This window comes from Apodemus sylvaticus, chromosome 3 (genome assembly GCF_947179515.1).
Source record: "Apodemus sylvaticus chromosome 3, mApoSyl1.1, whole genome shotgun sequence".
In the NCBI taxonomy this organism is placed as follows: Eukaryota; Metazoa; Chordata; class Mammalia; order Rodentia; family Muridae; genus Apodemus; species Apodemus sylvaticus.
Window position 1 is genome coordinate 163,644,628 of NC_067474.1, and position 26,594 is coordinate 163,671,221.

Consider the following 26,594-nt stretch of genomic DNA (forward strand, 5'->3'; position numbering starts at 1 on the left):
CCATCCCAGAATCCCCGTAAAGGTGACAGGTGAGAACGGACTCCTTAGAGCTGACCTCTGACCTTTGACCTCTGTGTGCATGCTGTGTGCACACTTACACCCATTCACACACAAGAATAAAAGAATCCTTTTTAAAAAAACAGTCACATGCTGGGCAATAGTGGCGCACAGACAGACAGACAACACAGAACAAGTCAAGTAAGGCATGGTCTTGTGCAGCTGTGATCCTAGTGGTGAGCGTGCAGGAGGATCAACAGTCCAAGGCCAACCCGGTCCACATGTCGATTTGCAGGGGCATAAGGAGCCTCATGTTAGACAAGGAGGTCTCTTTACCCTTGTTTCCTGCTTACTTTTGGTTTCTTGAGACAGGGTTTCTCTGTGTAGCCCTGGCTGTCCTGGAATTCACTCTGCAGACCAGGCTGGCCTTAAATCCAGAGATCCGTATGCGTCTACCAAGATAAAGGTGCGCACCACCTCTGCCCAGCATAAAATCTTTTTTTTTTAAATGTGTGTGCGTGAATGCGTGCATGCATGTCTGTGTGTGTGTGTGTGTGTGTGTATGTGTGTCAGGAGGAGTGTTCTTCAGGAGGGCAGAAGGTAGTTGAATCTTCTGAAGCTGGAGTTAGAGGCCTACAGACCCACTGTAAGCTACCCAACATGGATGCTGGAAAGGAGAGTGGGTCCTCTGCAAGCTTCCTGTGCCTCTTAACCAAGAAGTCATCTCCCGTTCCCCTCTTTCTTCCTTTTTAATTCAGTCTGGTAGAACTCTTAAATTTTGGGGAAGTATTGCCTTGCATAGCTGCTTTTAAAATATTTTAAACTTTCAGAGCAAGAGAGATGGTGCAGTGGGTGAGAGGCCTGGCCTGGGTCCCCAGCACGTGCGCGCGGCTCCTTTATGCCAATTCCACATTGGGGCTGAGGCAGAGGAAGGCAGCTGGGATTTACTGTCCAGACCACCTAGCTGAGAAATGGCCAGCTCCGGGTACAGTGGACATGTGCGTATGCCACTCAGATGACACATGCGCTTGTGTGTGCCACACCCACGCATTTTACTGTTTAAACTCTGAGGTAGAGGTTTAGGGAGAGTCCACATTTGGTGACCGACCATGTTTGCTATGCAGGCATGAGGACCAAAATTTGGATCATCAAAACCCATGTAAGTAAAGGCCGATGGCATGGCAACTGCTGTGCTCTCTGTGCTTACAGGGCAGAGACAGGGCCTCCACACAACAGGCTCAGCTAGCAAACAGCAACTCTGGGTTCTGGAGGTGTGCTTCAGTGTGTAAGGTAGAGGGCAACCAAGGAAGACAGGCTGTGCCGGCCTGTGCTCTCCACAGCACATCCACATGTATGCACACACCCACACATGGCTTTCTGTGTGTTCGAGAGTTTTGTCTGCAGTGTGTATGTGCACCACAAGGGTGTGTGCATGACCTCCTGGAGTTCAGAAGAGGGCATTGAAGCACCAAGATGGAGTTTTAGACAGTAGTGAGCTGCCACATGGGATTGAAAACATGTCCTCTGGAAGAGCCACCTCTCCCGCACTCCCTCCACACACATCTCCATGTGCAAACAGAACACATATGTACCTCAGAAAGCCTTTAGATAAAAATGACATACTGAAAGGTTGCTATTTTATTAAAAAGTTCCTTGGCTTTCACTGTATTCAGAGTCTGCAGTCACCACTAACAGTCTAAATTTAGAAAGTTTCCAGAAATTACTGTAGCCAGAAACTTTCCTTCTCTCCTGTCAGCAGTCATTTGCATTCCTGCTGCCTCCCAGAGCAGCCACCAGTCAACCTTCTGTCTTCCTGTGCTTCCTCTCCTGAAGAGGTCCTGTAATCAGTGGTCTGTAATAATGAGGCCTGTTGTGTCGCGATTCCCCCCCCCCCCCCCCCCGTTGTTTTTTGTTTTTTGTTATTTTGGTTTTTTTTTTTTTTTTTTTTTTTTTTTTTTTGAGACAGGGTTTCTCTGTGTAGCCCTGGCTGTCCTGGAACTCACTCTGTAGACCAAGCTGGCCTCGAACTCAGAAATCCGCCTCTGCCTCCCAGAGTGCTGGGATTACAGGGGTGCGCCACCACCACCCGGCCTCTCTCTCTCTTTTTAATACAAGGTATCTTGTAGCCCAGAGTGGCCTCTGCCTCCTGAGTGGTTGGTTTACAGCTGTGTGCCCCCAGCCCCAGTTTCTGCAGTGCCGGGTTGGAACCTAGGAGACTGTACACACTAGATAAACATCTACCAACTGAGCGGCTTCTGCAGACCTGTGTCTAGCTTACTCTACGTAAGGCCTTTGGCCTTCATCCTTGTAGTAATAGAATAGTGTGCTCCCTTCTTGCTGAATAATACGAATTCTCATTAGTGTTCAAAAGTCAGTCCTTTCTCGGTTTTAACTTTACGGTTTCTTCTGTCACCTTTGACTTACTCAGAAGTGCGTATTTTATTCGCATACTTAGACAGTATTGATTTCTCCACTAATTGCGTCGGGTTTGTCATTCTTTGTGTTTGCTGTGTGGCCTGAATGGTTTAGTTATTTCATTGATTTCACAGATTTCTCATATGCCTGTGCTTGCTACCGTTATTCATAGGGCTTTATATATGTGAGACTACACTGTGTTGAGATCTCCTGTCTCTGTGTATGTGTACATGTTCATGTGTATGTGTTAGCATGTTTGGGGGCACATGTGTGTGGGGTGCATGTTCGTCTGGGCATGCTCGCATGGAGGCCAGAGGTTGGTATCAGGTATCCTCCTCTTTCTCTGTTTTACATATTGAGGCAGGGATCTCTCACTTGATGCAGCAGGCGTAGCTCTCCATCCCGTGTAGTAGAAAGCACCATACCTGCCTGCGCGGTCATGGATGCTCGTGGGCCTGCGCAGAGCTTCCGGCCCACTGAGCCATTTCCTCTGTCCCCTGTTCTTCTGAAGTCTTTGTTTGTTAAGTCCTTCTAATAGGGACAGAGTGCCACCAAATTTCCTTTTATGTGTGTGTTATCGTATTACAGCTGGGGTGTGGCTTCAGTTCATCTGAGGGGGTGACAACAGGGCAATGAAAGATTTCCTCCAGCCTGCCTAGGTTCAGCAGGGATTGCTGAGGTTAGAGAAAAGTGGGTGACCCAGGCAGCTGTCCCTCCAAAGACCCCACCCCAGGCAAGTCACTCACTACTCGGGTCCTTGCACAACAGGGCCCCAATAGGCACAGTCTTCCCTTTCTAAGGTTCTCTGAGATTCTTGAGTCTTGAGAGCCTCTTGTGAGTTTCAGGAGTCGCCCTTTTAGGAGGGAAAGTTTCGATCTAGAGAAAACAGTATTCGGTATAAATTTTATTCATAAATTTATTTTATAAATTTTATTTTTCAATTATTTTACAATTTTCTTTTTTGTTTGGTTTATTTGTGTGTTTGTTTGGTTTGGTTTGGTTGTTTTGTTTTGTTTTGTTTTGTTTTTTTTGAGACAAGATTTCTCTGTGGAGTCCTGGCTGTCCTGGAATTCAAGCTGTAGATCTGGATGGCCTGGAACTCACAGAGATCTGCCTCCCAAGTGCTGGGATTAGTGCGTGTGCTGCCATCCTCTCGTGTTTTATATTCCTATTTTGATTTCTGTAAACATCTTAAATAGAGTCACACTTTTACTATGATGATAACTATTTCCTCTGAGTCCTCAGTTAGCCTAATTCACTGCTCTCTGTTTCTCTGGTCCCCCACTCTCTGTGGGTGTTTTGTGGTCATATGCCGTCTTCATCTGCTCAGTCCTGGAGCAGCCTGGGCATCTGCTCTGAAGGAGTGGAGAGGGGCACTTGTGCTTTAAGTGACCCAGGACAACCTGAAGTCAGTGTCCGCCTTGTTCCCATGCCAACTCTTCTAGGAGACTTTTTCCTCCTACACCTCACATGAAAACTCACAATTTCTTTGTCTCCTTTTGCCAGTAGGAGTGGGTTTTGTTTTGTTTTGTTGGAATTCACTGTTTCTCTTAAGATGTATCCCATTAAAGTTATGGTTTACAAAAAACAGTTGGGTTCTGAAGATCCGCTTTCTAATGCATTGATTTCCAGTTTTTCACAGTGGGCGGAGGATTCAGAGATTTAGTCGGATGTGTGTTTCAGAAACATCACGCACAGCCCAGTGTCTCAGCCATGTAGTTCTGTTCCAGGCAGCAAGTGAGCTCGTATCTGTGCACACTTCACAGATACACAGTACAAGCAGGGCGTTGGCACGTCATAAATAAATCAGGAACGTCAATCCTTTCTCTTTCTTCTGCTTGGCTAGACTCTGAGAAGGACAGGAGGTCCCGGCCTTTGCTGTGTGTGTGCATGTGTGCATGCGAGAGTGTGTGTGTATATGCATGCATGGGTGCACGTGTGCATGCGAGTGTGCATGCAAGTGTGTGAGTGTGTATGTATACATGCGCATGTGAGTGTGTGAGTGTGTGTGTGTATGCATGCGCGTGCAAGTGAGTGTGTGTGTGTATGCGTGTGCGTGTATGCGTGTGCATGTCAGTGTGTGAGAGAGAGTGTGTGTGAGGAGGCTCTTCGCTCAAGGTTCCTTAGGCCTCAGCTGTCACGCTTCCCTCCTGTGACCAGGAACCAGGAGGCTCGTTCCCTCTTTCTGTCTAGTGGTTTGTCCTGACCCCCTCTTTATCAGGCACCCCAGTACCAGTGCTTTGTCTCTGGCTTAGGTTTTCTGTCTTCTTCTAGGTTCATATAACAAATTTAGCTGACAAGCCATTAATGTAGAGTCCCTGTCCCTGGGGCTTCTCCATAAAGGGGTCACAATGGTTCCGTGAGGGACATGCTAAGATAGGTACAGGATGGCTCTGCTGAGTCACCCGCACCGTGTGGTAGCCAGGGCTTAACATTTTGGCAGCCATGGTGTCCCTGTTAGGGAGCTAGGCCTTCTGGGAGCCTGATTCCATGTCTGGTCCTCACTTCTGCAGGTGATGCACCCCAAGATCGGATAACTTAGGTTTTGTTTGTTGTGCTGGGTCTTGCTAAATAAATAGTAACCTTGACTCACTGTGTAGCAGGAGCTGGCCTGCCACTGTAGATCTGCTGCCTCAGCCCCCCCACCTCCCGCCCCATCCCTCCCTCCAAGGCCCCCACCCCCACCCCAAGCACTGTGAGCTCAGGAATGCTGTCCTTGGCCTTCAGGTCAGCACTGCTCACTAAGCCCCAGGGGTCCGCCCGAGCTTTCCAGTGAAGGCCGAGTAAGATCGGTGGCTTTGTCCTTGTTCGGCACTGGAAGGGACTGGAAAGGAGCGGCAGCGCTGCCGAGCCCTGGTCTGGGGAGCAGGACGTTAGTTCATTCTGTTCTGCTAACGAATCTTTACCTTGAAGATCAGGGGCTTCTCTGCCCGAGCCCGCCTAGTTTCTGCTTTGCTTAGGTGGCGCAACTTTCCTGACAGTTTTGGGATGCCACATGCCAGGATGCTGGGTTTGGTGGCTCACACCTGTGATCCCAAGATGTCAGTTTAAGATAAGAGGCTAGCCTCTGGAGCTAGAGAGATGGCTCAGAGGTTAAGAGCACTGACTTCTCTTCCAGAGGTCCTGAGTTCAATTCCCAGCAACCACATGGTGGCTCACAACCATCTGTAATGGGATCTGATGCCCTCTTCTGGTGTGTCTGAAGACAGCAACGATGTACTCATATACATAAAGTAAATAAATCTTTAAAAAAAAAGAGAGAGAGGCTAGCCTGGGCTACAGAGTGTTCAGTTCCTCTTCAAGTTTGCTGCTTATTTTGGCTCATGATTTCTTTGAAATATTTCAAGCTCTAATTAAGACCTGGATATAATAATGGCGTGCCCAAAATCCAGCACTTGGGAAGAGCCAGAGCCGAACAGCAGATGGTTAGAATCACCCTAGCATAGTAAGATCAGGGCCAACCTGGGCTACGTGATACTTTCTGGAAAAAAAGTAATTAATGTATTACTTATAAGTAGATTATATTCTAATATCTACAACAACGAGGTGTTTATATTTAATTTTAATTAATTTATTTATTGAAACAAGGCTTTACTATGTAGCTCTGGCTGGACAATATAACCCACTATGAAGATTAGTCTGGCCTTGAACTCCAAAATCCACCTGCCTCTGTCTCTTGAGCGCTGCTATTAGCGATGTGTACTGCCACACCCATATTTTGGAAAGTAAATAGCAAATTAGGGCCAAGTTACATTTGTAGTTGGCTAATAATTTCATGCCAGGTTTGTCTGTTTTGAGGTAAGGTCTCTGTGTAGCCCTGGCTGTCCTGGACTTTGTTATGTCAACCAGGCTGGCCTGGAACTCAGAGATCCAAGTGCTTCTGCCTCCTGAGTGCCTCTGCCTCTGCCTCTGCCTCCCAAGTGCCTCTGCCTCTGCCTCTGCCTCCCGAGTGCTGGCACTACCATGATAGTGAGCTACCATGCCTGGCCTCATGGTCATTTTTTTTTAAATATTTAATGACCAAAATCCCATGCTTCTGACTTTAGCAGTGCATGCAACAGCACTCCGTCCCCTGCTCCGGTGCTTCCCATGTGTGGCCTAGAGTAGCGCTTGGGGACAGTCTGAGTGCAGGACTCCTGTCTGCAGTTTCCTACCTCAGGCACAGTACAGGAGGTAAGAGGCGTATAAACCAGCACGTCTAGCCTCGAGCTCCTGCCTGCCGTTCAGTAATGGGCTGTCCTGGTGTGCAGGACCCGTGCCCGCCCCTTCACTGTAGGTTAGGTTGGAGCACTGTAGGTTAACTCAGTTCGTGGGCCCCAGAGCTGTCTTTCCTGTTTCCAGGTGAGCCTGTGAGTTCTGCATCCTGCAGGTACCAACTTGTTGATGTCTTGTCTGTTTCAGTTTCTGTTCCAGCAGCTGGGGATGCTGGTGTCCTTCGTGAAGAGCCACATCCGTCCCTACATGGATGAAATCGTCACCCTCATGAGAGTGAGTAGAGGTCACTGCTCTTAACTGCTCATTAAGTGTGGGTCCAGGGATGCCGGGAAATGGCTTTGAATTACATGGATGCTTCCTTCATGGAGCTGTTACTGACTAGAAAATGGGGCTCTACAGTGACTGGCAGCCACTCGATTCTGAGGAGCAGGGCAGATAGAGATTGATCCTGCGTGCTCCCAGCTCCCAGGTACAAGAATGTAAGTGTGAAGTCTGCGGAGAATCCTGAGCTAATTGTTCTGCCAGAAACATTCTTGAGTTATTTGCCTAACACACAGCAAAGCGGTTTATGTCAGTATTGCCACAGGGCTTTCCTACTCCCACAAATGCCCTTCTCCTTACTACCCATGAACCCACAGCACCAGAGGGGAGATTGGTTTTTCTGATAGTCATCTATCAGGCTCTGAAGACCAAGGTGACAGTTTGTCCTGCAAACTTCAAAGACATAAATGTCATTTGACTTCAGTGGCACCCAAGGCAGGGGTCAGTGCCTGGCATTTTATAGCATGCAGTAAGCTAGTGCTAGAATACACCTGGATAATAGAAACACCATTTTACTGTTCTGTACAATTTAAATGATTCTGTGGGGAGGGCTGCTTTGGAGTTAGCTTGGTGGTAGCAGCAGGGCCAATTTCAAAAGGTCTGACACCCCCCCCCCCCAGGGACTTCCAGCACCCGGGCTCAGTACTGAGCCGCCCTTACATGTGTACATCATTAAAGCTGCTATGTGCCCGTTTTCTACCGCGGAGGACTCAGTACAAGGGAGACTTGGGCCAAATGCTTAACAGCTCAATGGATGGCCTTGGGGCAGGGAAAGTAGGAAGGAAACAGTGTGCTCAGGGTAGGAGACTGAAGCCCTGAATCACCCCACCTCCCTAGAAGTGTGACCAACGCGCAGGGAGTCGAGGGGGAGCCTTCCTGCAGAAGGCAGCTCAGTTCTGTCCCTGCACAGAGGATGGAGAGGGTGCAGCAGCTGCGCTTCCTGTGGCTGCTGATGTGATCCTGGGCATTTTAATGAGCTCCCTGGAGCCCGGGAAGAGAGCAGTCTGCAAGCAGTGATCTAGCTGGCATCCCCAGGCTGGCTGCTGGCTCCCGAGTAGAGAAACCTCTGTGGAGAGCCCACGGTGATACAGTCGGGAAGCTTTCTCTGAAGAAGACAAGAGTGCAGTCCAAGGGAATGAACATCAGATAAACCAAGGTCAAAAAACCTGCACGGTTATTGAGAGTGAACACAGGTTTTCCAGAGAGTAGAGCTTTCCAGATGACAGGTTTAAGCAGCATTTTTCTAGTTTGTTTTCCCCTGATTTTCCTGACTGCCTGTGCATAGTTAGGGTCCTGCTGGCAGCAGCAGGGTGTCCCTTACTATTCAGTCTCTTGCTCCAGAGGCTGTAAAGAACTAGAGGCCCCTAACTTTGAAGTGACTTGAAATGACAGCTTTCATGGAGTCTGAGAGACTTGAGCCAGTTTGCCTCGCAGCCTTTTCTAAGGCAGAGTCCGCAGCCATCGGCCAGGATTTCCATCAGAACTTTTGTGGATTGTCTGTACATGGAGGAGAGAGTGCCTACTTCCTTGCAGTGCCCAGGCCTAATGGACAGATTTTTAAGGAACAGGTAGCAGGTATTGCCCAGCCAATTAAGAAATCCTGATTGGGCATGAAATCTTAGTAACCTGGAGTGTCTTCTTGTAGAAATCACACGGTACCCCAGTAACTATGGACCAGCACCATGTGGGGACTCCTGGAGGGACCCAGATATAAAACTCTTGTCTGTTCTGTAAACAGTGTGAGGACTAGAGTATTTCAGGCACTCTGATTGGTTTTAGGGATCAGAAGTTTAAGTAGTTTCTTGCTCTTAAATAGCCCAAGTCTAACAGGAGAGCCTTGCAGAGCAAATTAGCACCAAGTTGGGGAGGAGAATCTTCCCCAGCTTCAGAGGGATCAAAGACGGGGAGTGCAGAATGGGGCAGCTGAGAACGTGATGACAGCAGAGGGCGCGCCAGCCAGCAGTGGGGTCCTCAGGGCGTCCAGTGCAGCTTCTTTGTCCTGTGACTGTCGCTGTGGCCTTGCCATCTTATGTCTAGGTTCACCGTTCAGCAAACAAACATCTGACTGTCCCCCTCTCTCCCCCTCTGTAGGAATTTTGGGTCATGAACACCTCAATCCAGAGCACAATCATTCTTCTCATTGAGCAGATTGTGGTGGCTCTGGGGGGTGAGTTTAAGCTCTACCTGCCCCAGCTGATCCCACACATGCTGCGGGTCTTCATGCATGACAACAGCCAAGGCCGAGTCGTCTCCATCAAGGTGGGCAGCGGGACCGTACAGGGAGGCCGTGGGTGGGGCCCTGTGCTGGGTGGCACTCGGGTGTGGGGTCAGTCCCAGGAACATGGTCCCCAGCACTTGCAGTTTCTTTCCAAAATATTCACAGTCCTCTCTTGATTATCTTTCAGTTTTGTGTCCTTTAATGGGTTGGTCTTGGTAAAGGTTCCTCTCCAGCCAGCCTTATTGTCTGTCCCCTGGTATAAGTCTGCTGAAAGAAAGCAAAGTAGCCTGTACTCAGCATGAAGTAGGGGGAGAGGCACCATGCGGTGAAGCGAGGCGGGCATGGTGCTCACCTTCAGTCCCTGTGCTGGGGGCAGGGCAGAGCTTGAGGACAGCTGGCCTACAGAGCCAGCTCCAGGACAGCAAGGGACAACTATGTTTAAAGCAGTGTTTTGGTGTGTGTCAGGCAGAGCTGTTTGAAAAGGCCCTTCAGCATGCCTACAGAAGCTTGAATTCTCTGCATCCCGCCCAGCCAGGCCCGGGCACTCGATGCCTTCTGTGTTTGCTCACACCAGGCTCTCACTCCCTCTTGCAGCTGTTGGCAGCGATCCAGCTGTTTGGCGCCAACCTGGACGACTACCTGCACTTGCTGTTGCCTCCGATCCTGAAACTTTTCGATGCCCCTGAAGTCCCACTGCCATCCAGGAAGTGAGCATCCACCCTATGTTTCCGTCTTTGTGGGGGGTTTTCCATCTCTCATTATTTTAGTTCAGGAATGTTGCAGATTGTCGAGCTCGTATGGCCACCCTCCTGGTGTGTATACTTTGGATTCGTGTCACTCACAGGCCCTCACAGCCATCCCTTCCTATTCCTCTCTGCTGCTGCTGAGGCGGCCTTCAGCTTGCTCCTGTTGCAGGGCAGCGCTGGAGACAGTGGACCGCCTGACGGAGTCCCTGGATTTCACCGACTATGCCTCCCTCATCATCCACCCAATCGTTCATACACTGGACCAGAGCCCAGAGCTGCGGCCCACTGCCATGGACACCCTGTCTTCACTTGTCTTTCAGCTGGGGAAGAAGGTAAGAGGAGACCCCTGCGTGGGCCCGTGATGGCGTGCCGTAGTGGGGAGCTTGTGAGCACTTGCAGTTGTTAGTACATAGGACGGTCTCAGCCACTCTCAGAGAATAGGAAATTACTCCAGGTCTTCTCCTCCTTCCTTTGCTCAGCAATTTTCATTGGAGTGCCATGTGGGTGAAGTATAGTTCTAGAGATAACACTGCAGAAAAGAGCCGGGGTGGAACTCAGTTGGTGGTGTGCTTACCTAGGCAATGCAGGAAGTCCTGTACCCAGGACTGCAGAAAACTGGATATGTGGCACTTGGTGAGGTACAAGCAGGAAGGTCAGGAATTTGAGAATACCTTCAGCTACAACCTGCGACATAGGAGACCCTGTCTGGGGAAACGTTTTTTTCAAGAGGAAAAGAGAAAAGCAAATCTTGTTCTTATAGAACATACATTCAAGGAGTAAAGTGAGCGACCCTCCCCACGCTGAGAGTGCTGCGTGAAAGTGGAGAGAAAGGGCGACCCCCAGGGTAGATAGGAAAGACCTTTCTGATGAGCTGTTAAACAGACGCCTGATTCCTGTAACCTCAGCGCACCACGTACACAGGGTGAGGTAGGCAGGGAGAGTTTATGGCACAGCTGGAGAGCAGGGTAACCCCAAAAGTAATGTGGGAGTGCTTACTGGTAGCTAAGGTCTGAGAGACTAGACAGGGTCAGGTGGGGCAAGACTAAGGCTTGAGCAAAGGGTCTCCGACCAGAACCTTGAGGTAAGCATCGTTGGTGTCCATGTTGCTAGAAGCTTGCTGGGAATGCAGAATCGTGGGCTCAGGCTTCGGAGGCAGGAACGGGGCTGTGCCCTGAGCCCCTCAGTACCGGTGTCCACCCACAAGCGAAGTCACTGGGCAGCATCATGAGGACCTTTGTCTTTTTATGCTGAGCGAGACTAGAAAGACTGGAAGACTTTGATCACAGGGAAAATAGAATTGATAATATTTTTAAATGATGATTGTCAGTGATGTATTCAGAATGGACTGCAGAGAAAGAGACCTCTGGGCATTGAGGAAAGCCAGTGGAAGGTGGCGGGGATTGTCCCAGAATGACAGCTGGGGTGGGGACAGAGTTGTGGGGACAGAGTTGACAGGGAAGGAGCTGTCCTCCAGAGCACAGCAGTGTGCACTGTCATCTGCTGCCTTACTCCCTCCTGTTGTAGTACCAGTTCTTCATTGCAATGGTGAATAAAGTCCTCGTGCGGCACCGGATCAACCACCAGCGCTACGATGTGCTTATCTGCAGAATCCTCAAGGTGAGCGTGCACCCTTCTGCGCGGAGGTCCTCAGCATCTTTCCTTCTTGCATTTTGTCATAGCAAAGGGCAGGCTGTGTCCAGCCTCTCAGCCCTGGCTAGGACTGGCAGACCTGCTGGAGAGGAAGTGTTTTCAGCCCTGTAGACTGTGTGGTTTCTCTGTGTGGTTTCTGTTGAAGCATCTCACTTCTGCCCGTGTGGCTGAAAGGCAGTCGTCCATGTAGCGCAGCACTGACAGTCTGGCCTCGGTCCACGTAGGTTTTATTTTTGGACACTGAAATTTGAGCTTCTCACAATTTTCACAAATTGTAAAGGATTAAATTTTATTTTGACTTCTTCAGATTGAAATCAATTACTTTCAGCTCTTAGGCTGTATGAAAGCAGGTAGCACACTATGTGCCATCGCTGCACAGCTGTGAAAGCTGGTTGTTCATTTGTGCTCACAGTTTGACTTCGTCTAGCTTTTTATGCCTTATCCATTAAAGGTTTGTCAGTGACCCAGCAGGGAGTTGAGGCACCACGGTTGTTTTGTGTAAAGGTTGCAGTGTGTACTGCTTGTTGAATCCCTGGCTCTTGCAGGTAGGACTCTCCTGAGGCTCGTGCGTGTTTTATGAGCTCGGATCATCTGTGGAGGGGCAGGTGTTTTCAGTATATCTCTGCTTGCAGGGGTACACACTTGCTGATGAGGAAGAAGACCCTTTGATTTACCAACATCGAATGCTAAGGAGCAACCAGGGAGATGCCCTGGCCAGTGGACCAGTTGAGACAGGACCCATGAAGAAACTGCATGTCAGCACCATCAACCTCCAAAAGGCAGGTCGTTGTTTCCAGGGAGATTGGGAAGCAGGGCTCTGTTTTTTCCTCTCATTCAAAACATTTGGCTTCTACTGCCTTGAACTTACACCAGCTAATCGGCTTATTTTCAAACAGTGTCAGCATCGTGAACTTAGGTCATTTCATTCCTTTGTTTGCTATGCCTTGCTTTTTTGCTTCCTTCATTTTCTTTTGCTGTTGCTCTGTGACAGGGTCACACTTTGCAGCTCTGGCTACCCCTGAACTCACTATGTAGTCTGAGTGACCTTAAACTTGAAGCCATCCTCCTGCCCCCTCCCAGATGGTAGCATCACAGGGATGTGCTGCCTGCCAGCATATCAGACACTTTGTGGTTATTGTTTTTTGTAGCACAGATTGCCTCTAATTCATGTTCCTCCTGCCTCTACCTGCTGCCTGCTGGGATTAAAGGAAGGAGCCATTTTTAATTTATCAGATTTACTCCTGTGTATATTCTCCGCACATGCTTGCTTGATCAGAAGAAAGCTTTAGATCCCGTACAAGTGGATTTAAGGATGGTAGTGAACCACCATATGGGTGCTGGGAACTGAACCCAGGCCTTCTGCAAGAGCAGCAAGCACTCCCAACTGCCGAGTCACCTCTTCAGCCCCAGTCAGCTGTAATTTTTTTTTATGTAGAAAATAAAGTATCTTTTGTGTTTGCTCAGAACTCCAGTAGTAGGACCTGTGGAGTGGGGAACCACTTTCATGACAGCAAAGCTGGTGTCTCAGTTTCTCTTCCTGCTGCTGTGGTAAAAGAGTCCCACAAAAACAACCTGAGGAGATGGGATGTGTTTTTACTTACAGTTCCAAAGGGACATAGAGGACGCAGTCCGTAATGGCAGGGATGATGTGGTGGGAGCAGGAGGCTGGCTGGTCACATTACGTCCATACTCAGGAAGCAGAGACAGAGCAGGAAGTGGGCCTGGGCGGGGTCCTCACCAGTGACTCACTTCCTCAGAAAGGTCCTGTCACCTCCCAGACAGCACCACCTGCTGGGAAGCAGGTGACTCTCTGGGGGGCATTCATATTCAAGCCACCAAAGCTGGCAAGCCCTGATTACCATAAAACAGGCTGTTTAAAGAGTGATTTTTACTCTTCTCCCTCTCTTTGGGCTTCCTAATTTCTAGGGATCTTATTAAAATATTTACTCTGCTGTGAAATGTCTGAGGTCATGGGAAATAGCTGTATCTGTAAGGAGCTCCCAGGTATGTCTGCAATACTCCTGGCCATGGACCGCACTGTGAATAGCTAACTTGTAGAACTTTGCTACTAAGTACTGAATTGTCTCTGCTGACTGGGGACTGGGGCCTGGAATATATGTAGCCAGTATTCTGCCTGCCCGACACATTTTGTTCATCTCTTTGAGGTAGGCCGCCTGAATCCACTTATTAGAAGTCTGAGGCTCAGTGTGGCCAGGTTGGGATCCCACATAGCACTGAGGGTTCAGAGAACAGCAGCATGCACATCTGACACAGCAACAGCATGCACATCCAACACAGCAACAGCATGCACATCCGATACACACAAGTGCCACTAAAGTGCATTGCACTCGTCAGTAAGTCCTCAAGGCGCTCTGTGAAGCGGAAGCAGCCATGTCTACTTTATACATCAGGGGATTAAGTTCCAAAGATCAGAGAGCCAAGTTACATACCTGGGATTTAAAGTCAAGCTTTTGATTTCCTGGGTGTGGCTTTGGCCTCTACACCAGACTCCTCCAGAGCCTGATGTTCCCACCTACCTACCCAAGCTGTCCCAGGAAACTTTATGGGGCCAGGGATGGAACACATGAGGGTCTCACACATGAGGGTCTCAGCCACTGAGCCGCACCTCAGATCCACAGAGCCCAGCCCACTTGCTGCCAGAGAGGTCAGTGCTTTGAGGAAAGCTTCTGGTCCACTGGGTGTAGCCTGACAGTTTTCCTCTATCTGCGAGTTACTCTTCAGTCAGACAAGTCTTTGCTTCTTTGTGGGCTCTTCTTTTTTCCCCGTTCTTTATCTCCCCCGCTGTCCCTGCCAGTTTTACCCCCATCACTAGATAGGAGAGAAAAAATGAGGGGGAGGACAGACAGATCTGTGATCTAATCTCTTTCTTCTTGTTTCATCTTTGAGCTCAACTACTAACAAACTGCAGCCACGCCCACCTCGTGGGGCTCTGGCATTTATTTAGACACCCTCTGAAAAATTCCCAAACGTTACACAATCACAAAAACTAGCTGTAGCTGGCAAAACCACGCCTCTTCTAGAGCACAAGTCAAATCATAGTCAGCTGTTGCAAAGCAACCCCATATCCCACACCTGGGATCAAACAAAAACATATTCTTACACTATTTCTGTCTTGTTTTTAAAGAAACCAAAATTCCAGAATTCTTGCTGTGGTGCTGAGTGCCCAGCTCCCTCTGTACTGCAGGCGGCTCATGGGCTTCACTGAAGGTGCTCTGAACGGGACAGACCTGTTCACACTGGTTCTCTAGAGTCCAGCACCATCAGGGGACTTCCTACACTCTGCCATGTTCAGAGGCCACTACTTTCGCTATGTGTTGAATGAAACATCACTCCTTTGTCTATGTTCTGGTGGAGCTTCACATAACAGAGATGAGTTTACAAGTCGGAGCAGACGCGTGCTGACGCAGGTCGCCATGGTTGCGCCTTGCAACTGGCCCTTATAGTTGATGGCTTCTCATTGTCACCTCTGGTGTCACAGGCCTGGGGAGCTGCCAGAAGGGTCTCTAAGGACGACTGGCTGGAGTGGCTGAGGCGCCTGAGTCTGGAGCTGCTAAAGGACTCCTCGTCGCCTTCCCTGCGCTCATGCTGGGCCCTGGCTCAGGCCTACAACCCCATGGCCAGGTACGGTATGCTGTATGGCTGCCAGCACTCCCGCCTGCCTCCCTTCCCTGTTTTCAAGGCTCCCCCTCCCTGCAGTGGACATTTATTGTTTATAGTGAGACATAAAATGGTAATTTCATTAATTAATGGACAGTCCTTTTTATTAGCAGACAGCAAACGCAAGGCATTTCATGACAGTTTTATCAGCGCAGCTGGTTCGCTGTGTGTATTTAGCAGTAGTCATGGCAAGATGGCAGCTTTGATCATAATTTGTTTCCTCTAATTTACCTCAGGTTGTTTGTAGTGTGTTTAATATTTGAATCACCATGTCTAGAAGTCCTGGCTCTGGTGTAGGCTCACAGATGCCTCGCTGGTGTTCTGTGTCACCCTTCTACCCAGGTCACCTCTGAGCACAGTGCCATCCCCAGAGAAACTGTGGCCATTTGTTAATAACTTAGTTCCAAATTTAAACCCTGGAGCTCCACCGTCGCCTCTGGGTAGACAGGGAGCTTATTCCTCATTTACACAGACTTCTCAGTCTGAGGAGAACTGCAGATGTTGGGTGGCATTCTTTTTCCCTCCCAAATTTCAAAATTATATTCGTTGCTCTAACTTAACCTTGAAATGTTAAGCAATTGAAGAAGCATCACGTTCTAAAGCCATCATTGCAGGGACGTGTGACACGTTACTCTCCTCTCCTGCCCCAGGCCACGGTGCCTTGGAGAATGGGGTGGAAGGTGGGGCTGGACGTGGGGCAGTGCCCGAATCCTGGCGTGCCTTCGGGTGGATTTTCCACAGTGCTGAGCACGTTGTCTCTCTCCTACGTAATGATCAGTGAAATGCTCTGAGTGGATTTGGATAGCAGTAGCAGATGCTGACTTGGCCATTTTTGATTTTAAGCATTTGGACATTGTCCAGGAAATGTTCCAAGGATCACATAAAGACTGCTACTTCCTTAGTCTGTTCTCTTAGAAATTCTCTCTCTGTTTGTTCCAGTGAAGAAAAACAAGGCAGAGACTGCCAGGAACCATCACTGTGGAGACAAGTTAGCTGGCGTGTTCTTCCCCGCCCCGCTCTCCCACCCCTCCTTGTATATCATGTCTGCCTGTATCTGTCCTAAAAGAGAGTTGTCAGTGCTAGGCCTGATGATGATGCAGACCTAAAAATCATAGCAGTTGGAAGGGTGAAGTAGGAGAATTGCTATGAGTCTGAAACTAGTCTCAGCTATGGTGTGAGACCTTGGTCAAACAAACAAAAAGATTAATAGTCAACAGGTGCTTGTGGTCCTTTGACTTTAAAATTCCCCCTTGTTCACCACAGATCAGGTCTTCAGGTTTAGGTAACATCCAACAAGCTCCCTCAGGCAGCATGGCTCTGTCACCAAGCTGCAGTGCCGGGAAGGGTTGCCGGGCTGCTGGCACCAGGCAGGCAGGCAGGGTGCATCCTTCTGCACTCTCTGCTTCCAGGGATCTCTTCAATGCTGCGTTTGTGTCCTGCTGGTCTGAGCTGAATGAAGACCAACAAGACGAGCTCATCAGGAGCATTGAGTTGGCTCTCACCTCTCAGGACATTGCTGAGGTCACACAAACCCTCCTGAACTTGGCTGAGTTCATGGAACACAGTGACAAGGTGAGACTCTGCCCCTTGTCCCGATGGACAGTCGGGAGGGACCAGGAAGCCTGCTCTGTGTGCCCATCCACTGTGCCTCTGTGCTGCACTCGTAGGGCCCCCTGCCACTCAGAGACGACAATGGCATCGTGCTGCTGGGCGAGAGGGCTGCCAAGTGCCGAGCGTACGCCAAGGCGCTGCACTACAAGGAGCTGGAGTTCCAGAAAGGGCCCACACCCGCCATCCTCGAGTCCCTCATCAGGTAGGCCGTGGGCACTTGGTACCCTCTCCCACTGCTGGCCCCGCTCTCTGTAGTCGGGGGGAAAACTCAGCTGTGTGAGATCTGCCTCCAAGTCTGGCTGGCACATTCAGGTCCACGGGTACAGATGGCTGTCAGTCCTCAAGCCACGGTTGTCTGTCTGTCTTTCCACCTCTACTCCCATTGGTTCCCAGCCATGCTTTCTTGTGCCAGTGATATCGTGGGAAGCAGCTCTGACCTGCAGCCTGGGGAAGGTGCGTGGGCGTCTATGTTAGCTGATGCTTCTGAGCAGGGTGAGGGCACCTGGTTCCCAGCCTGAGGGCCACCCAGAGGTGGGGGCAGGTCTACACACCCCGTCTTTTAGTGCCCACTCTTCTCCTTTGGAGTCTGAATAGAAATCGCAAAGTCTGAGATGCATGATCTGTTTCCTTAATTTCCCTGATTGTTCTCTCCTAAGATGATTTTGAGTCTTCTGGATACGGGAAAGGAAGTTATTTAATAAATTTTATGCTGTTAGAAATTACAAGCAGCCGGAAACATTAGCTTCAGCTCCTAGAGAACTGCTCCCTTCCTCTAATGAGTCTAGAGACCGTTAATTCTGGAATCTAATCATCTCCATGGAGATAGTAGCATGGTTAGTATCATCTAACTACAGACACTGCAGGAAAACCAACAGATAGTAAGTGCTGGGCGGGCAGGGCCTGCGAGCAGGGCGCCTCAGCAGCCGAGTGAGCCGGTGCGGAGTCCTGCTTCTGCCTAGATCCACTGACCCACTGACAGAGAATGATGATTTCTGAAGTGTCTTTTGGAACAGTTACAGATGTGCTGTTCCTCGAGGCCTGCTTTAGGAAGGAAACCCAAAGACTTGTGTTGCCCCCTGTACCTCCTTTGCCTTGCACAGCTTTTTGTGATGGCTGACAGGAAGGAGGGTGGCTAACTGGGCGTATGAGCTCAGACTCAGACCATTTTGCCTAGTGGATCCTTGCTGACTTTTCTGAGGACTCTTGGACGCTCCCCATCCCAGCTTTGGCTTTTTCTCGTATTTGAGACTATTGTAGAAACATTGCTGCTAATGTGGTTTTTAGCAGAAAGTTATAGTAAGGATAGAAGGGTTGAAAATGATCATAGTTCCCTTTAAATAGATTGTTGGTTTGATGTGATGCACTTTGTTTTGTTTTTATTGTGAATTCAGTTCTTAGGGAGTCATGTGTTTTAAGCTGCTCAAGGATGGAGCTTGGTGCCCTGTAGGTGGCCTCCTGAGCCTCCTGCTCCTTCACTTCTGATGACAGTTGAGTCACACTGCAAAGCCTCTTTACTAGGGAAGGTTGTTTAATTGCCTCCGGAAGTTGTTGGGTCTTTCTTGGTTATTTGATTTCTTCCTATGTAGCACAGAGTGAACTTAGAATGCTCCTGCCTTAATTCTATGATTATAGACATGCATCCGTCCGTACCCAGCTTGCTGAGAAAGTTGTGAGGAAAAAAGCCTTGGGCAGAGCTGGTATGGGGAGCTACTACAGAGTGTTCCCCCAGAGTTATAGATGAGGGGTCTCTGGCTCTTCAAGTGCTCCTGGCACTGGGAGTGGTATGCCCGCTGTGTGCCCTTGAGGAAGTGCCTCTCCGGTCACTGACTGAATGAATACCTGCCGCTCTCCCCAGCAAGCTGAAGGTGCCCAGCCTGGACTGTTAACACCTCTCCCCCACATACAGAGGTTGATTTTTTTTTCATATTCATATTCCCCTTGTTAATTTACTTATTCTCAGAGCTTACAGTGATACATACACTTACTTTAACCAGCTCATTCTGGTTTCTTGGTTTTGTTTTTTAAAAACAAATTGCCTTTTTTAGCCAGATGTGCTGATGTGCACCTGTAATCTCAGGACTCAAGAGGCCGATATGGGAGGATTTCCTGTGTTGTTTCAGTCTATTTCCTGTGTGTTGGATTTCTTACCAATCCGAGGGTAAATTAAATCCTACATGTGATCTCCATGCGGGGTCACTATTGAGACCATATAAGCTACTTGAAGCTCACATAGATGAGAAAGTATAATCACTTCTCAGGGGAACAGTGGATTAGAAGGCATTGGATTCTAGGAAGCATATCATAGCAGCTGTGGGACTCCTGTTAGTAATCCAGTGCATGAGGGCAGAGTCTGCCAGCCGGCCTTTTGTTGTTGTTGTGGTGGTGGTGGTGGTGGTGGTGGTGGTGGTGGTGGTGATGGTGGTGGTGGTGGTGGTTTTGAGACAGGATTTCTTTGTGTAGACCAGGCTGGCCTCAGCAGAGATCTGCTAGCCTCTCACTCCCAAGAGTTAGGATTAAAGAGGTGTACCACACTGCCCAAGAGCCAGCCTTTCTTTACTGGGTAGAATAGAATCTCACCAAAGCTGTGCGTTCTCTGCCCTACTCTAACATGTCATCTCCCTTTGAATGTTTCTGTTTGAGACATCTGCATACTTAAAACCAAGGACTGGTGCTCACTGGGTCATCTGCTTGTCAGGCTGCTTGGGAACATCCTCTGTATGGTGCTGTCTGCGGAACTCCTGTCCATTTCCAAAAGGGCCCCATCAGACAATGCCCTTGTCTCAGCAACACCCAGCTCTGCTTCTCGTTCCTGGTGCTTCTGTCTTCTCTGTGGGGGGAGAGGCTGTGGGCCCCGTGCTTGGTGTCTGCTGTCAGCCAGTATCCAAGTGTGTGCTTGGGAACTGGGGGAACTAGGAAGGCCTCGTGCAGTCTCACACCCCTGCGACTCTGAGAAGGTCGGTCATACCACATGACAGGAGAACCGCCGACTTTTCTGTGTGGGCTCCTTACCCTCATCGCCTCCAAGCCTTGTGCTTCTGGGCACTCTCCTGCCTGCCTGCCCGCCCGCCCGAGGAAGGCCTGCCTGTCCCGCTCTCCCCTAGTTATCGAGTGGGAATCATGGCTTATCTGGTACTGATTTCCTCTAGAGGACAGTTGTTTGTGTGAAGGGCAGAGCCACTGGCCATCCCTGTGGACGGAGGAATCAGGAGCATCTCTCTGTAAAGTGTCCTGAGTGGGCATCAGTGTAGGGCTGTCAGTGCCTGCTCTGCTCCTACTGCAGTGGCTTCTGCCCTTCCCACTCTTCCCCCTCTGCCCTTCCCCAGCCCCCCCTACTGCCCTTCTCCTCCCCTCCTTTCCCCCTCCCATATTTTAGGGTGTGTGTGTTGCGGGGGGGGGGGGGGGGGATTCCTGCTTCTTTTATTTCCTTGAACAAACTCCAGGGTCACCACTCATCTGACTTCTTACCTGCAGTTTTCATCACGCTCTCAGTGGTAATAAGAATTTGAAAGAAAATCATCAAATTTTGATAGTGTTTATTGTAAAAGAAAAAGATATTTTGAATGGTCAAAATAGGAACTACAATATTTTATTTTTACAAGGAAGATGCTTCTCTAAACAGCGCAGTTTTAAACCACAGCGCCACCTACCAGCATTTTCCAGACTTGTTTGTTAAAGGGGATCTTTTGTTTTCTGACTGAGAATGTTTGAAGGCAGTCTTGTGCTCACCTCCCGCTAGCCCTCTCGCCCACGTCAGCACCACAGCAGGGTTTGCAGTGCCCTTCTCTTCCCAGGACTCGGACAGCAAGGCCTAAGGTCCTGGCCACGCCTTGAAGCAAGCCCAACCTGGACAGCTGGTCTCTGTCTCTACAGTTTCTGTGTCTTAAAGATTCTATATGCTGGGTATGGTGGTGCATGTCTTTAATCCCTGCACTTGGGAAGCAGAAGCAGGTAGATCTCTGTGAGTTCAAGGTCAGCCTGGTCTACAGAGTGAGTTTTAGGACAGCAAGAGCTGTGTAGAGAGACCCTGTCTCAAAAAGACAAACAAAACAAATCCTATAGACACAAGGAAGTGTCCCAGGATAAGAACAGAAAGCCCTCCTCCGCCACCTTCTTTCATTTCTCACGGCCTCTCCGCTGAGAAGCACACCAGCTTTTTATTTGTTCTTTTCCTTCGTGTCCCTCAGTTAGGGAAATGGGTTAAGTGACCTCGGGGTTACCGTTGTCCACAGGAAAGGTGTGTGCAGGGTGAGGATGAGCCGCCGCTCTGTGGACCCACTCAGTCCTCCCCACTGGCTCCGCCTGGCCTCTCTGCTAGTGTGCACTGCCGAGTGTGTGGTTCTACTGTGTGTGCATGTGCTCACACAGGTGAAGCTGTATGGTGCTCCTGGATGATAAGCCGTCCCCTCCGACCCTCTGTCCACCCTCCTCCCGTGATGCTCTCCCTCCTCTTCCATAGTTGGCAGCAGCCTTCTCCTAGGGCTTGAAGGCTTCTGGGCGGATCTTCATTTCCACACGTTTGAGGGAGTAGTTGGCTCCATGCCAGCCGTACCAGCTGATGCCATCCGCGTGCTTCCGGTGCTCGCCCAGGCGGTAGTACACCCCATTGAGGTTGGAGTCTGTGCAGCAGTTGTACCAGTAGCCGCCTGGCATGGGAGAGACAGACAGACGAGGCTGAGGATGCCTCCCTGCCAGGCTCCAGCAGCTCGTCTCCGCTCACCGTCCTCAGTGGGCCTGCCGCCCCGCCGCCCTCTGCTCACTGTCCTCAGTGGGCCTGCCGCCCTCTGCTCACCGTCCTCAGTGGGCCTGCCGCCCTCTGCTCACCGTCCTCAGTGGGCCTGCCGCCCCGCCGCCCTCTGCTCACCTTTTCGGAGCTGTGCACACTTGTCCAGGCAGTTGTCGTTGTCCTTGTCCTTGGTGCTGAAGACGGTGTTGTTATGGTAGAGGAGGGCGTCCTTCCCCACATTGCCGCTGTAGTTCCCCAGGAAGAGGCGGTAGCTGTTCAGTTCATTGCCCAGTGCAAAGGAGCTGTACTCTGCGTAGCGAGCATTGCCCTCCCAGTCCTGCAGAGGCAGAGCAAAGCCTTAGGGAGACCATAAAGGACATCACTTCTGCAGACCCCCGTCCCTTCCTGTCTCACGAGCACCACAGCTAAACATCTCTTCAGAGGTGGAACTCTGGTAGGACTATTACAGGTTGCTGTGTTAGCTAGAAGTCAGCAAACAAAGGTCTGAGACCAACCTTGGGTCTGCTCTCACCATATGGCCTGTATTGTTCTGTCTGTAGCCGTTCCTGTCTCTGTCTGAAGGGGCAGATGTGTGGCTTTTGTTGTCTCATTCTGAGATGGTGTAGGAGTAAGTGCTTGAAGCCATCTGAAGGGCCACACAGCATCACTGAAGCTTGGGCTTAGGATCCCAGAGCAAAGGAGATACTGTTTTCCATCCCAGTCATTCTGGGTTTACCCTGCTCTGGCCTGGGTCTCCCTGGATCTCAGCCGTCTATAGTTCAACTTCACTTAAAGATAGACGAGAGCCTTGCTGCACTGACTGAGCACGGTGGCGTGCCTCTGAGCCATGCGTGCAGAGGGCCTGGCAGCTCAGGCTTACCTCCAGCTCCACGCGAAGCCGGGTCGGCTGCCTGGTCAGCCGATGGATGTGTTCGTTCCCTAGCCAGAAGTCACCTCGAATGCTGCCAAACCCTTGCTTGTACTGTCTCCAGTCTTGGTAGAAGGAGACAAGGCCGCTCTTGCGTCTCTGGATGATGGTCCAGCCTCCTCCTGAAGTTTCCATGTCACAGAACACCTGAAACAGAGGGGATTGATCCTCTAGGCAGGCGCAAGGGCAGGGGCAGGGGCAGGGGCTTAAGGACAGACTTCCAAAGCTGTGTGCTGTGCCTACTGTGTCAGTGGTCCTTGTGCTCCCTGCATTCTCCAGCAGAATGCTGCCCCCAGTGTGCAGTGGCAGGGCACAGTGGTTAGCTTGGGAAGGAGTGTCTGTGGGGCATGGCGGGCAGTGTGGACACAGTGTAAATGGGATAGTCAGGTACTTCCGTGTGTCTCCTAGTGTCTTCCCTCCTCTCCTAGAGAGATGTGAGCTCGTTCTGTGTTGATGTCTGGCTGATGCTCGGCACTCAGTAGAGGCTGGGATGGAGGGAGGCGCCTGTGAACCGAGCACTCCCATAGCTCCATCGTGGGGCACATTCGCTTTGTGAACATCCCTTTCTGTAGGCCAGAGCAGGTCCCTTATCCCTGTGCCTTTTGGAGCTGGAGGACAAAGGGCAGGACATGGCAGCAGTGGCCTCACCTCTAGCTCAGGGCTGCCCAGGAACTCATCAGGAGGAAGCTTGTAGACTCCAGAGATTCGGTAGTTCCTCTGGTACAGCGATGAGCAGTCATAGACGGCATCTGTGAGGGGACACAGAGGGAACAGACGTGTGGGCCTTGAGGTTGGAAGGGCGTGCCTGCTGCATCTGAACTGGATTCCAAACCAAGACTTTATTTCTGCCTAAAGGTGCCCGCGGTAGTCCCCCTGAGGTCTCAGTGTCGAGAAGTGAGCATCAGGATTGAGAGGAACACCCTCGGGCCTCCTGGGTTATGGAGCAGCAGAGTAAGGAAACTCTTTGCCTGTGCCAGGGGCCATTAAACAGGAAGCTGACTTCCTGCTGCAGTGCTAGGCCAAGAGTTCTAGAAACAATAACGGCATGGTCTGTGGAGGGCACATAGCAGCTGCCCTGGGAGAAGCGTCAGGCCTCGTGGGTTGGACTTCAGCTTGAGGCCATCTCCTGAGTGTTTCAGGGAGTTTGATCTTCTGTTGTTGCTCAGCTAACAGCCAGCTGGTCCTCAAATTAACAGAGACAGATTCGAAATCTTATCCCTCCCCAATCTCAGTCGCTAGATGCTCAAGTGAAAACCAAAACCCCAAGCAGCCCTTTGAGAGAGTTCCCCAGAAGTTTTGATAAATCAAGGAAATGAGGTTTTCCCACTTCCCCTTGGGCTGGATTTGAAAGCTGCATTGAGGCTGCTGCTCTGCACTTGGCTGTGTCCACCAGACACTCTGCACTGTCCTGGGCCTTTTTCCTCAGTGCCCCCTGGGCTGGAGACTTAGGGGAAGCACCAGTGAAAGTGGGAGATTCCAAAGTGTCTGTTTCCTCAGCAGAGCATGCTGGGAATGGAATGCGGTGTACCTACCTGCCCTTCCTCCCAGCCAGCTTCTAGGCGTGAGAAGTGGTATGGTCAGCCCTGCATCTGGCCTGGTCGACATGACCAGTTCCATCTCACGAAGCAAAGGGAGACTCAGCTTTTTGGCAAATGAGACCCCCTAACTGTCTGTTCCCACACTGAGGGTCAGGAGGTCCGGGCTTTGAAATCATTTGTATTTGTTTAATTAGCTAACAGACTTTTCAGGCTTAACTTTGGGCAAAACTTTTTCTTTGTCTGAACCAGTGGTAGCCAGGGCCTTACTCACTAAAGGCTAATCATGTCTTCTTGAGTTGGTTTATTGTTCTGTAGGCATTAGTAAGAACTGCTTCATCTATAAAATATACTCATTCCAATGTTTTCCAGTAACCTCAGAGAACAGCTTTGTCTGAGCAGCAGTTCCTTTATTGGCTCATCTGTGAACCAACAACTGAATGACGTCTTCTCAAAGAACTCAGTGCATGTACCTTTCTTATTTTAGTGCCGCCACTAAAAGCCAGCACCGTAGCATTGCATTTATTTGTTTTCTCTATTATTTGGAAGAATTTTATTAGCAACCATGGGAGAAAGTAGATCAGAATTGTAGAACATGAGGAGTCTGTCCTTTGTTGAATACTAAGGTTTGCTTCAAATGTCCTGGCTAAACCTGCAGGACTTCACTAGCCCAAAGACTGTGCAGTCATAGATAGTGCATTCCCCAAAGCCCCCAAAGTTGTGTTGAACAGGCTATCCAGAAACAGCGCTGGGGCCAGGGGACTTGAGCAGGCGCTTGGTGAGGAGCGCGGGGACAGTGCTTACCTGCAGAGGTCTGCGTGACAGTCTGCGCAGCCTGTAGCTGCATGATGTCCATCTGGTTGTTCATCTCGGAGTACCTGCTCTCGGCGGCGCTGAGCCGCGACTCCATGTGCCTGCTGCTGCTCTCCAGCTCCATCACCTGCATGACCACGCTGACCCAGTCGCTCTCCTGCTTCCTGCTCAGCTCCCCCAGCACACTGCTGAGGTTGGCAACCTGGGCTCTGAGCTCCCTCATCTCCTCACAGCAGCCGGCTGCTTTGAGCTGTGGCTTGCGTTTGTGAGGTTTCTGTAGCCACACTGGGTGGCTGACAAAGGCTACAAGGATCACGCACAGCCAGGTCGTCCTCAGCATTGTGTGCAGACCTGTTCCACTAGAGTCTGTGCTCGCACAAGTAGGAAGCTTGTGTTTTTGACCCACACTGACAGTTTCCTTCCTCCTAGAGGTCTCCTTCCTCTGTGTGCTTTCTTAGCCTTTCTTAAAGCTAGAGTTTCTGAGACAAAACTCTGTATTTGCACACTTTCCTTCCCAAGTCTGAATACCCCACCAAGACAGCATCTTAAGTACTGTTGGTGCCTGTACCTCCACCCCTGCGGGAACCCACCCCTGTGTGCTGACGCCCCTCCCACCTCATCTGGGAGGGGCAGGTGCCTGTTGAGTGAAGTCAGCGGAACCTAGGCCAGAGGACAGGAGGAGGACAGGGCAAGTGTTTGTTTCCTTGTCTGTAGCTCAGACAGGATCTGGGAACGTGTTTCCAGTTGCCCCTAGTAGATTATGGCCTGCCAGCCACTGGCTCAGCTCTGTCAGCAGACGGGCAGAGCGGAAGGCTTTCCCAACTCCTGTCTGAAGGTTATATAACACAGACTGAGGGCGAGGCAGCAGAACAGAGTTGGCATGGAGACTGCTCAGCCAGGGAGGCTGGCTAAGGTGATCGTGCTGTTTACTCCATGGTCTAGATGATTTGGGCTGAGATGAGCTCTAACAGGGCTTTTCCTGCAGAATCCCATTGAGCCTGGCCCTTGGGCATCGGGTGCTTTGCCTCTGCAGGGTTCTTTCTTCCCTTTACATATTCTTCTTCCAAAAAATCATTCAACATTTTACAAGTTGTCATAGCTTAGGGCAGAGAGGAAGGCTCAGTCATTCCAGATATGGTCTGGGGTTGATCATCCATACTTCTCTCAGATTTGGGCAGCAGTGAGTGGGCCTGACCTTTACCCGAGGTTCAGACTCAGAGAAACACCCCCCTAGTACATGCAGATTCGAGTGCTAGGCTCCCTCTCAGCCTGAAGTGAGGTTGGCAACCCGCTGCTCATCCACCTGTGCCTACATCATGTTGTCTGAGGAAGCGGGGTAATCACAGCTTTTATACCTAGAAGGGCACTGCTCTTCTGAAATCATGTAAGAGGTGGAACTGTCCCCTGAAACTCTCCAAATGCCCCCCCCCCCTCCCGTCCTTACGGCAGGAGCTCTGTCTGACTTTATAGTGTGGGCCCCACGGCTTTTCCTGCATGACCCCTCTGAGCCTTCCCCAGACGGGTTTCTGGCTCCTCAGAAAGTGATTTGTGCTCAGGCAGCTGGAGTTACTTAGCAGGCTCCCATTTCTGAAGGAAAGCACTGGTGCTCAGACAGGCCTCCATTCATTTCCTCTCACCTCCTGTCTGATTTGCCTCCTTGGGCATCAGGTTGTTATTGACATCTTCTGGGTTACCTTCTCAGAGGGTTTGCCCGGGCTGTGGCCCTGTGCTAGTCCCTGCTCAC

The 26,594-nt window shown here is 50.3% G+C and overlaps 2 protein-coding genes across 4 annotated transcripts in view; one reads left to right on the forward strand and one right to left on the reverse strand.

The window, feature by feature from the left end:
• The window catches only part of Mtor (mechanistic target of rapamycin kinase), a 109,060-nt gene that overhangs the window by 24,923 nt on the left and 57,543 nt on the right, over positions 1–26,594 (forward strand). For all 3 annotated transcript variants that reach the window (XM_052178151.1, XM_052178152.1, XM_052178153.1), the window contains 9 exons: positions 6,814–6,900; positions 9,040–9,207; positions 9,761–9,873; positions 10,082–10,244; positions 11,437–11,529; positions 12,195–12,341; positions 15,062–15,204; positions 16,650–16,812; positions 16,908–17,053. In XM_052178151.1, coding sequence (XP_052034111.1) covers positions 6,814–6,900; positions 9,040–9,207; positions 9,761–9,873; positions 10,082–10,244; positions 11,437–11,529; positions 12,195–12,341; positions 15,062–15,204; positions 16,650–16,812; positions 16,908–17,053 — 1,223 coding nt within the window. The remainder of the gene's footprint in view (positions 1–6,813; positions 6,901–9,039; positions 9,208–9,760; positions 9,874–10,081; positions 10,245–11,436; positions 11,530–12,194; positions 12,342–15,061; positions 15,205–16,649; positions 16,813–16,907; positions 17,054–26,594) is intronic.
• Angptl7 (angiopoietin like 7) lies at positions 20,368–25,428 on the reverse strand. The gene is made up of 5 exons (XM_052178154.1): positions 24,842–25,428; positions 23,151–23,251; positions 22,455–22,649; positions 21,713–21,911; positions 20,368–21,494 (listed from the first exon to the last, which is right to left on the reverse strand). Exons 1-5 carry the CDS (start codon positions 25,188–25,190, stop codon positions 21,325–21,327), a joined length of 1,014 nt encoding a protein of 337 aa, XP_052034114.1. The 5' UTR covers positions 25,191–25,428; the 3' UTR covers positions 20,368–21,324.

Coding starts and splice junctions, on each gene's coding strand:
- Angptl7 (XM_052178154.1), bottom strand. CDS start 25,190: ATGCTGAGGACGACCTGGCTGTGCGTGATCCTTGTAGCCTTTGTCAGC. Junction 23,252..24,841: donor TGTCACGCAGACCTCTGCAG/GTAAGCACTGTC, acceptor GTCCCCTCACAG/ATGCCGTCTATGACTGCTCA. Junction 21,495..21,712: donor GTGTGCACAGCTCCGAAAAG/GTGAGCAGAGGG, acceptor CTCCCATGCCAG/GCGGCTACTGGTACAACTGC.